Source organism: Trichechus manatus, unplaced genomic scaffold (genome assembly GCF_000243295.1).
Source record: "Trichechus manatus latirostris isolate Lorelei unplaced genomic scaffold, TriManLat1.0 scaffold00071, whole genome shotgun sequence".
NCBI lineage: Eukaryota > Metazoa > Chordata > Mammalia > Sirenia > Trichechidae > Trichechus > Trichechus manatus.
In genome coordinates, this window is record NW_004444007.1 from 7,357,689 (window position 1) to 7,369,612 (window position 11,924).

General features: G+C 42.1%; 1 protein-coding gene across 4 annotated transcripts in view; it reads right to left on the reverse strand.

Moving 5' to 3' along the window:
• PPA2 (inorganic pyrophosphatase 2) overlaps window positions 1–11,023 on the reverse strand; it is a 127,135-nt gene extending 116,112 nt beyond the window's left edge. For 2 of the 4 annotated variants that reach the window (XM_004380203.3, XM_023734765.1), the window contains exon 1: window positions 10,745–10,954. In XM_004380203.3, coding sequence (XP_004380260.2) covers window positions 10,745–10,919 — 175 coding nt within the window. In that variant the 5' untranslated portion in view covers window positions 10,920–10,954. Of the gene's footprint in view, window positions 1–10,744 lie in introns of all 4 variants that reach the window. The other 2 variants (XM_023734764.1, XM_023734763.1) reach the window with 1 other exon arrangement.
• Between the last annotated feature and the right edge of the window lie 901 nt (window positions 11,024–11,924).

Below are 11,924 nucleotides of genomic sequence, written 5' to 3' on the forward strand. Positions count from 1 at the left end.
GCAACAATGGGCTCAAACACAACGTTTGTGAGCATGGTGAAGGACCGGGCAGTGTTTCGTTCTGTGGTACACAAGGTTGCTATGAGTCAGAACCGACTCGACGGCACCTAACAACCACAACTCACCAGGTTTAGAGAGCTAGTCATTTATCTATGAACAAATGAAGGATATGAGAACTCATTAAAACTGGTCTAGGGTAAGTGCTAATTATGTTTCATTTAAAGGGTATTAAGATTCTTTAAAGGTAAGTTTAAACATATGTACTATCTATCCTGGTCCTCTAAAAAATGAAAAGGGTAATATGTATTTCACATATGAGCCACAGGATATAGAACAAGCACGCTGGCAACAGGTGCCACTTTTTAAAGAACGGAAGCACACAGAAGACGGCCCTCTCTCAGAGCCAGAGTAAATTAGTGATACATTTTCCGTAGAACTTCATTATCTGAAGCTCTGATTGGCTCTTTAAAGTTGAAGACGAGTGGCTGTTGCCAATTTTAACCAAACTGTGCATGGTTAAAAAAATAAAATACGTCCCACCTCTCCCCAGTACAGTTTCACGCCCCTGAGCAACCACTTCTACTTCTTTGGCCTATTTTAGGTCTAGTGGTTATCTTCATCTCTCTAAATAATGTATTTACATTACTATTTGTTTTAGGGGTTTTCTTCTGTCAATTTTAGAAACTACCTATTGTATTAGTTTCCTAGGGCTGCCATAACAAATGACCACAAACCGGGTGGCTAAAAACAGCAGAAACTCGTTCTCCTACAGTTCTGGAAGCTTGAAGTCCAAAATCAAGATGTCAGCAGGCTCTAGGGAAGAACCTGTTCCACACCATTCTCTTAGCTTCTGGTACTGCTGGCAAGGTGTGGTTAGTAGATGCCTCACACCAATCTCTGCCTTTGTCAGATGGCACTCTCCCTCTACTTGTGTATCTTCACCTAGTCTTAAAAGGGCATCAGTCATACTGAATTAGGGCCCACTCTAATGACTTCGTAGCCTGATTATATCCGCAGCCTATTTCCAAATAAGGTCACTGGGGGTTAGGACTTAACATATCTTTTTGGAGGACATAATTCAACCCATAATACTTATTGATTCCAATTCTAACAGGTAAGGATTCAGTTCATTTGACCCCAAACTTTCCCCCTTAAATCCTCTACTGGTTAATTTTGACACTTTACACCTTTATTCCTTGTTCCATCAAACATAAATAGTACTTCTCAACTCTCTACTGATTTTTCACCTCTTCCTCATTTTTCTCTCTTCCAATTTTTGTCTTCTGCACTTTTATTTTTTCACCTCAAGGCTGATTAAATATTCTATAATCATATTGGATTTTCTATGCTTTTCCTATTAGTATATTTCCAAAATTTTTCTAAGAAAAACTTGGAATGCTTGTTAAAATGCAGATGACTGGACCTTCAGCCCATACTTAGTCAATCAGAATCTCAAGGAGGGAGACCCAGATATCTATATTTTTTTAGCAAGTACCCCCTAGTAATTCTTACACTCAGGCAAGTTTGAGAAGCGTGTCTATGTGTTCATTCTTGGCCAGATAAAATGTTATCACTAAATTTCCTTTCTTGTTCATCTTTTATTTTTCCTTGTGCCTCCAATTTATCTTTCTTGCACTGTTGGTCATAATCATGTCTATAAACTATACCAATGCCTCAGAGATACCATCAAAACTATAGAATCCTCTCTTTACCCAAATAGCTCCTTCTGATACCCTCTATCCTCCCGCTGCAATCTGGACTGGATGCTCCCTTGGCATCCCAAGACTTTGCTTCTTTGATCTCCAGCTTAGATATGTTTTCTGGATCCCATGTATTAACCTTTTTTGGTTTATTTACCTATTTTGCAGGAGCATATCCCTAACATGTGCTCTGTAAGAAAGGTGGCATGTCAGATAAACTTCTAAATCCCTGAATGTCTGAAATATCTTTAATCAGTCCTCATCCTAGGTCACTGATTAGCTGAGTAAAGAATTCTTGGTGGAAAATTCTTTCCTCTCAGAATTTTTAAGGCATTACTCCATACTCTGAGCATTCAGTGCTGCTGATGAGAAGTCCGATACCAATTTGATTCTCATTCCTTTGAAGGTGATCTGTTTTCCCCCTTTAGGACTTCTAGGAGCTTCATTACAGACTCAGTTTTCTAAGACTTCACAGTGATGTGTCGAGGAGTCAGAACACTTGGGTCTTTCAATTCTTAGAAAGCCTCTTCTGTTATTCCTTTAATAGTTTCCTCTCCATTTGTCTGTTTTTTCCTTACAGAACTCGTATTACTTGGACTTCTACACTGAGCCTCCATGTGTCTTCTTTCTATCTCCTTTTTCTGTCCCTTTGACATTTTATTCTACTTTCTGGTAGAGTTCTTTGACTTAACGTCTAATCATTCTATTGAGTTCTGTTTTAACAAACTATATTTTAATTTCCAAGAGCTCTTGTTCTTTGATTGCTTTTTTTCATAGCCCCTCACTCATGTGACTTTTTAAATTCACGTTCTCTTCTTTCTTTTTTTCTGCTTTCTTTCTAAGTGTTCCTTAAATCCGTTCATTCAATAAATACTTCCTGAACACACACAATGTATCAACTACTGTTAGGGGTATTGGGGGTACAAATTCCCTGCTTTTTAGGAACTTATACTGTAGTGGGGGGGAAGAGAATTGATGCAACAAACAAAAATGTATATACGTCAGGAATGATAAGCTCTACAAAGGAAAACAAATCAGGGAAAGAGAATAGTGAATAATAGAAGGAGGTAATATTTTATACTGAAGGGTCGGGGAAGGTCTGATAAGTAACACTTTAGCACAGCTCTAAATGAAGGAGTGAGTCAAGCAGATATCTAAGGTGGAGCATTACACACATAGCAAGCACAAAGGTGCTAAAGCAAGAAATGCACAGCATGCTTCAGAAACAAGGAAGCCAGGATGGCTGGAGAAGTGAGCAAAGGAAAGAGGGGTAGGAGATAAATTCAGAGCGGTAGCACAGCACTGTATCACATAGGACCCTGTAGACTAAGGCAAATATTCTGAGTGAAATGGAAAGCCACTAGAGTTTTGAGCAGAACCTGGATATAACCTGACATATTTTCAAAGGATCAATCTGAGTGCTGTATAGAAAGCAGACGGTAAGGGGGCAAGGACGGAAGCAGGAAGATTAATTACGTGGTTAATGAAATTGATCAGGTATAAGATGATGGTGACATGGACTAAAGTGGCAGAAATGAAAGTAGAGAGATATAATTGTATTCTGAATACATTTCAAAGACAGAACTGATGGAATCTTTTAATGAACTAGATGTTGAGTAAGAACAAAGGAAGCTACAAAAATGACTCCTAGGTTATTTGTTCTAGATGTAAAGACAAAGAAACAAGTCGGAGTGGAGGTGAAGGAATCAGCGGTGCTGTTTAACTCATGGACCCCTGATAATGCAACAGTTAAGATCTTGGCTGCTAACCAAGAGTTTAGCAGTTCGAATCCCCCAGCCCCTCCTTGGAAACCCTATAGGGTGGTTCTATGTCCTGGTCGCTATGAGTCAGAATTGACTTGACAACAACGAGTTTGGTCTGGTTTTGGTTTTAACACGTTAACCTTGAGATACTTCTTAGACACTGAAGTGGAGATATAAAGTAGACAGCTGGATGTGTAAATATGAAGTTCTGGGAGAGACTGGAGCTAGAGTTAAAAATACGGGAGTCATAAAACAAAAACCAAACCCACTGCCGTTGAGTCAATTCCGACTCACAGTGACCCTGTAGGACAGAGTAGAATTGCCCCACAGGGTTTCCAAGGCTGTAATCTTTACGGAGGCAGACTGTCAAATCTTTCTCTTGTGGAGCAGCTGGTGGGTTCAAACTGCCAACCTTTCAGTTAGTAGCCAAGCACTTATAACCACTGTGCCACCAGGGCTCCTCACAGGAGTCACAGGTTGCATCTAAAGCTATGGGAATAGATGGGATCACCCAGAGCAAAGGTCAGCAAATTATGGCCCATGGACTAAATCCAGATCACTGCCTATGTTTGTTTTTGCAAATAGTTTTCTCAGAACTCAGTCATGCCCATACATTTACATATTATCTATGGCTGGCTTTGTACTGCACTGGCAGAGTAGTTGCATCAGAGACTGTATAGCCCACAAAGCCTAAAACATTCACTATCAGACCCTTCACAGAAAACATTTGCTGACCCTTGTCCTAGAGAGTGCAGAGAGAGAAGCGGGCTGTGGACTAAGCTCTGAGGCATTACAAAGTTTAGTGTTCAGAAATATAAGAAGGACCAAGCAAGAGAGATTTGGAAGGAACAGTTAACAAAATAAAATTACTAAGAAGGAGTGCTGTCCCAGAGGCAGAGAGAAAAAAGGTGTCTCAAGGAAGAGAAAGTGTAAGTCATGTGAGATGAGGATATAGAAGTGCTGACTAAATTTGCCACAAGGAAGTGACAGGTAGCCTTGACAAGAGCAGTTTTGGTCAAGTAGCAGTGATGAAAGCCTGACTGTTGTAGGTGATCCTTGCCTAGCTGATTTACATTTAATAAAACACTAGAAAAGCTGACAGAGAACTCTGTGTACATGGGAGAGGCTTGCTGATTGGTGGGCTTCCTATTGAAATGAACGGGTAAGAAGCTGGCTGTTACTCTGAAGGGTCCCTAAATGCCAGAATGTGAAAAGCTCTTCACATGAGGGTGGAGCAGCAATACCATCAGCTTGACTGACCCCCTCCCCAAACATTTTTTTCAATTTCTATAGAAGGAACTAACTTACCCCTCAAACCTCAGTCCTATGTGGTAAACATGTGTGCTGTTCTGCAATAAAACTTAATCTTCCTGTGTTACGCTTCACTTCTCTCTCTCACCCTCTATCCTACCAAATATCAGCATGTCCACTGTCATGGTTTGAATTATGTCCCCCCAAAAATGTATCAGTTTGGCTAGGCCATGATTCCTGGTACCGTGTGATCTTCCTGTACGTTGTAAACCTGCCTCTATGACGTTAATGAGGGAGGATGGGTGGCAGTTGTGTTAGTAAGGCAGGACCTGAGCTACAAGACTGGATTGTGTCCTGAGGCAATCTCTTGAGATATAAAAGACAAGTGAGCAGTGAGACAGGGGGACCTCATACCATCAAGAAAGCAGTGCCAGGAGCAAGCACATCCTTTGGACAGGGGTCCCTGCACCGAGAAGCTCCTAGTCCAGGGGAACACTGATGAGAAGGCCGACAGAGAGAGAAAGACTTCCCCTAGAGCTGACACCCTGAATTTGGATTTTTAGCCTACTTTGACTGTGAGGAAATAAACTTGTCTTCTTTAAAACCATCCACTTGTGGTATTTCTGTTATAGCAGCACTAGATGACTAAGACATCCACAATCTCTGAAGTTCTGAAAAATAGATCAGCTTCTTCCTAATCTACAGTTGCCTCAGCACAAATTCTAAACTGAGACTTCCTCTACACTGCTTCATTAATGACCACACCTACTTCCACCTGTTTTTTCATCTTTGTAAACATTTCTAAATCTCAAAATATGATGGCTCCTTTTTATTTGTTGTTTTAGGGTTACCCTTTTTTACGGACATACTACCACTTTAATAGGGTATTTATTGGGAAAGAGATGAGATAAACAATTGTAGTCACCCTGCTATCCAGTCTTGGCATTTCACTCTTGTCAAAAATCAGACTGCATCCCTAGGCATGAACTAGTGAATTCTGCCAGGCCCATCAATATACACTAGATGCTGCCAAACAATGTCAAAACTTCCCCTTCAACTGGTCTGAAATAAGATTTTATTCTATCACTTTGTAAGTTATCTATGTGTTTCTCTCATAAGAACAAGTTACATCAGGATAAGTTTATTACTCGTATTAACAAGTAAGAAAATTGAATGGAATGTGAAATATATACTGGATTTTATATATGGATAGCTACACATATGCCAAGTACCAACATACTATTACTAAAACCATTTAGACTCGTATTGTAAGCTTTAGCAATGACTAAACTGGCTTTGTTTTATTTTCATTTCTTGATCAAAAGATTAAGAAATATAAAAAAGTTTAAAAATCGACTTTAATAAAAATGTGTCCTCTCTTCCAATTAGATCACAAGAAGATTGGATTTCACAGCACTCGTTCAGAAAACTAAGCTGTTTTAAAACTAAGGTTTTATCGACCGATAACCAAATCCATATATATTTTTTCTTTCTATATTCACATAATATCCATTTTGTTACATTGTGTCAATTCAAGTTCTATGATACGGGCCAACTTAAAGAAAGGTACAGGTACTCGTGTATTACGTCTCAAACACACATTTTATGGATTATTCACAGGCAATTTCATTAAGTCCAAATGTGCGGTACATTCAATGGCAGATCCCACCCACCACCCACCTACTACCCAAATGAAGTACTGAAAAAAAGAAACCTACAGTACTTTCAACATAAGCATATGCTTACTACAAAGTAAATTCTTCGTTAAAGAACTGCATGATTCATTTCCATGCTAAATGAAAACAAATTACCCACAGCACTGTTTCCCTAAGTGAACTAGTGATCTATCCCATAGCAATAAAAATCCAACTTATGGAAAGCATAGCTTCTCCCAATCTTCTGAGAAAAGCTTTAAAAAATCTAAATTGCCAAACAAACAAACCAAACAGAACAACACAAGCAGGATGTGAAGGGAACACTGTCATACAGTGCTAGGTCTCTGGTTCCACATAAACAACTCCAACTTCCTATTAATTTCACAATTAATTCAAGAAACTACAGGGCAGTCAGTACCCTTAAAACTCTGAGATCTAGGAATTAATATATTGGGACATAGTCAAAACAGTCAGTATTATCTACATTCCATTATTCTCACCCTTCACAGAACGTAACAGTTAAGAATTTTGGTCTTATGCCTTAAAGCCTAGTGGGAAAAAGAAATAACATATGTTAAATATCTACCATGTGTGAGACACTGATAACTTTTACACACATGGTCTCATTTAACTGCCACAGCAATTCTTTAAAATTATTAGTGCTATCTCCATTTTGAAGCCCTGGTGGTTCAGTGGTTAAGAGCTCGGCTACTAACTGAAAGGTTGGCAGTTTGAATCCACCAGCCGCTCCCTGGAAACCCTATGGAGCAGTTCTACTCTGTCCTATAGGGTCGCTGTGGGTCGGAATTGACTTGACAGCAATCGGGTGGGGTGTGTGTGTGTGTGTGCGAGAGCTCCATTATTACAGATGGAAAAACTGAACTAAGTGACATCAAGATCAAGTAACTTGACCAAGATGACCTAAGCCAATATGACAACATGAGCATTTTGACTGTTCATCGAGAACTTTGTCGCTGCCGCAACCACTGCTTCCAAAAGTTTCAGAAATCATCCCACTCAGTGCATCCCAAACTGAATTCCATGAAATTCTAGTGTCACTGAGAGCCTAATAAATGTTCTGAGGAATAAGGGCTTTGCGGTTCAAAAATTTGGGACCATTTACATAAGAATTTCCCAGAACTTTAATATGTATATTGTGACTCTCCAAGAAGATAATAACAAAAGAGAAGTGTTCTCCTAATTTATTAAACCATGCAGCACCCCCTCCCCAACTTTTTATTTTGTTAAAGAAACCATAATAACATTCCCTGGGATGCTTATGCACAACTAAGCAGTTTGGAAAATAATCATCTAGTCCAATCTCCTCATTCACGGTTCAATAAAATGAGATACAGAGAGGTTAAGTGACCTATTCAAAGTCACACAGAAAGTTGCTAGCAGGTCAGGGCTGGCAGCAAGGTGGCCTGTTGATTGCCACCAGGATGCTCTTCCCCTGTATCATCCTGTCTTACTTCAACATTGCACAAGCAATGCTTCATGAGTATTGCATCAATCACTTATTCTGATTCTTCTGAACGGCAGTAAAAAGTACCCATTTACAGAGAAAAAGTACCCATTTACAGAGATGATGCTTAAAAATGTTCTACCTTCCATTTCACTAGTCTTTCAGAGACTTGGGTCATATTTGAAAATGTGGGAAATGATTCTACTTTAGTAACTCTGAATGCTATATGCTTTTCACTGAAGTGAAAGAGTTGCACCCTAGTGCTGCTTATAGACAGTGTGCATTAAAGATATCCAATTTGTGAACATCTTTACAGAAAGCATTTCGTTCATTGTTTTCCCCTTACCCCACTCACCCCGAAGTAGCCTCCTTTCACTTGTCCTACCCTTTCCAGCCAACAGTCCTGGGCGAAGGATGCCATCTGGTGATTACTTCAGGAACTGTTTAGTCCAATATACCTTCCAACTACCATCTCAACACTTCCTTCCCTAAAACCACACTCCCCTTTCTTCCAATTCTTGCCATTTACCTCAGTAAAACCTTTTTTCTTCTTTTCTGCCCTTTTTGTTCCAACTGAATAAAAAATACTATCTTATTATCTGCCATTCTAGTTACAGGAAAAAAACACAAATCTGAAATATACTTACAACTAAAGAAACGAACCACAGTCAGAGGCCAATATAGCCTCAGAAACGCCGCCAAGTTCCTTGCTAGAATCTGTATGCCTTCATGGAATATCAAAACTGAGAAAGTCCATGCAGACCACTGTTAGGTCAACTGCTTCATTTTACAGCTGAAGAAACTGGTCCCCTGAGAAATGAAATGGAGTCCTCGGGTGGTGCAGTTTACGCACTGGGCTGCTAACTGAAAGGGTGGCAGTTCAAATCCATCCAGAAGTGCCTCAGAAGAAAGGCCTGGAGATCTATTTTCGAAAAATCTCAGCCATTGAAAACCCTATGGGGTGCAGCTCTACTCGGACACATATGGGGGTCACCATGAATCAGAATCTACTCAATGACTAGTTATGGTTATGAGAAATGAAGTCGTCACCTGCCCAACAGCACATCCCCAGAGTTAATGGCAGAGCTGGAATTAAGGCATAGGGAGTCCTCCCGCCGTCGGCCCATTCTAAATCCAGGGCTCAGTCCACTACAGTGTATGCTCCATGCTCATCAAGCCTATTTTTTCTCAACTAACATGCAAACAAAATATACTTCAGTGTTTTTATATTTTCTTTAATTATATATTATAAATCTCTTGAGGGCAGGGCTATAACTAAATCCCATCTGTACCACACCTAACAATGTCTAGCAGACTTCATAAATATTTATTACTATTCTGTTGTTTACTATTGGTTACTGAACTTACTGCAAATCTAGAATACTTTCACCATACTATGGGCTTGCTGTTGTTATGTGCCATCAAGTCGGTTCCGACTCACAGCGACCCTGTAGGACAGAGTAGAACTGCCCCATAGGGTTTCCAAGGAGCAGCTTGGTGGATTCGAACTGTGAACCTTTTGGTTAGCAGCCAAGCTCTTAACGACTGGCCATCAGGGCTCCTATTATGGGCTAGACAGGCTAGACAGGTTTTTATCTGCTTAAAAATTCACCATTTTATAACATTGTTTCTGTAGAAAACTACTCTCTGTGGCCATCACATTGAATCTTTTGCAACAGAATTCATTTTGAAATCTGGGACTTCTTGTAAACGGTTCCTGTCCACATGACCAACCTTTACCATGAAGGGCGAAAAAAACCTTCTTGAAGAAAATGTGAATTCTAGTATAATCATCATAATCAGAAGACTTTAGGCAAACTCAGTTTTCTTTCCCCTAAAATCCTCGTCCATCCTAAGCTTAGTCAGGATAAGTGTAAACATTTTATAAATCGTAGGTATCAATAATGATTACAGGTATTATTAATAATAGTAATTCTAGTCTAAGCCCTGTGACCAAACATGTAGATGATGCTATGTAATTTTTACAGCCCTATTTTACAAATGAGAAAAGCCAAGGCTTTGCAAATTAAGAAACTTGCCCGGAGGCACAGAGCTAAAAGAGTTTAAATCTGAAAGGCTCCAAAACGGTGTTCTTAGCAGGTGCGAGATATTGCAGGGCACGCCCTTCAGACATAAGGTACTACTCCTCTCACGGATCTAAAGTCAACGAGGCACGAAGGCAATTCAAATGACCTCGCCATTTTCACTTTACAGCTTGTCTACACAGTGAAATAGCGGATGCAAACAAAAATGAGTCAGGGAGACCTGGGACCTTTCCCGTCCCAGCCAGCCAGCTCCGCGCCCCATAAGGTAACTTCGCCCTCTGGGTTTGTTCATACTAGGGTGGAGCTCCACTGGAGACCCATCACCAGCCAAAGGGGCTCTTGCATCGCATTCAAAGTGCAAACTTGTGAGTATAAAGTCATGTTTCTGGGAGAAGATCCTTCATCAGTGTCCCGACAAAGATAAAGAACCGCCAGGTTAGACGTTTCCGATGTGCCGCCTGCCTTTCTACTTGCAGGGGGCCCTCAGGCGTTTTTCTGATTCTGTACCTCTCCTTTCATTAACTAAACGCAGGACGGCGGCCGGAGCTCCCCAAAAGGCTGTGAGGAGGCGGCGGCCGGTCGGCTGCGAGCGCTTTGCGCTCCGCCAGCGGCCTGCGGAGGGCGGTTGGCCAAACGGAGGGAAACGCTGAGAACACCGCGGCCGCGGGCCGCTCCACACTTGGGGTCGTAATCCGCCCGCCTCGCAGGAAGTTTCCGAAGCTCCGCGTGAGCCTCCGCGGGCAGGAAGAGGCGGTGACCGCGGTGGCCCGGAGGGGGGAGGAAGGAGGCCGCAGGAGGCTGTTTTGGTCCCACCCCCGAGGTGCCTCCGGCGCCCCGCAAGGCAGTACTTCCGCGAGCTACTTACTGAAAAAGAGGCGATAATCGCGCGAGTGGGGCTGGCCGTGCTCCTCCGTGCGGTACACGGCCATGGCGCGGCGCGGCCCTGGCCGTGAGCACGGTCCCTGCAGCCGGAGAGCGGCGGCGAGGGCGCCGGTAGGCCAGCCCCAGCCTGTGCGCAGTAGCGGCAGCAGCGCGCGCATGGCGTCGGCTGTAGTCTGGCTCCTTGCTGGGCGGTACCGGGGGCCCGACCCCGTCGCACGCCAGCGCCCCCTGCCGCCGGAGTCGGCATTTTGGACCGGGGGATTGGGTCGTGATCACGTGGCCGCCTGGTTGTGCCCTTCTGCCTCACCCCGCCTGTTCTTCAGTAAGGAGAATTCAAGAAGCAATTTAACCAGTATGTGAGCCACTATTAATATGCAAGGTATAATACTATCTCTGCAGGGATACGAATCTCAAATCCTAAGCTTGCACAGTTACAATGTAGTGGGCTGGTCAGGGGGAAACAAGAAACAGTATACATGACAGATTCTGACTCATGGCGACCCCATGTGTGCAGAGTAGAATTGCTTCATAGGGTTTTCAAGGTTGTGAGCTTTCGAAAGCGGATGCCCAGGTCTGTCTTCCGAGGCACCTCTGGGTAGGTTCCAACTGCCAACCTTTAGGTTAGTAGTCAAGCTCTTAACTGCATGACCACACAGGTACAGTACCAAGTGCCATTAGAAGTGAAAATGTAAGAAAAAGAAATCACCTCCGTTTGGGTTAAATAGGAAAGGGCTTCATGAAGGAGATGGCATTTGAGGAGGTTATTCTTTTTTTGCTCTGCAAGTTGGTGTCAAAATCAAGTGTTCACAAGGACACCTGATCATTATGTCTTATACTGGTATTTTGGTATGTGTGCATGCTTGTCTCTACATTGGGTAGGGTCTGAGCAGTGCCTGGCACAGAGTAATCGCTCAGAATTATATTATTGTAATAATAAATATAATATGATGGTAAATATTGATTCCTCCACGTGTCAGTTTGTCATACTGTGGTGGATTGTGTATTGCCACCATGCTGAAAACTCTGCCACTGCTATTTCAGATACCAGCAGGGTCACCCATGGTGGGCAGGTTTTAGAGGAGCTTTCCAACTAAGACTAAAAGAAAGGCCTGGTGGTCTACTTCTGAAAACTAGCCAATGAAAACTCTATGGATTACAACAGA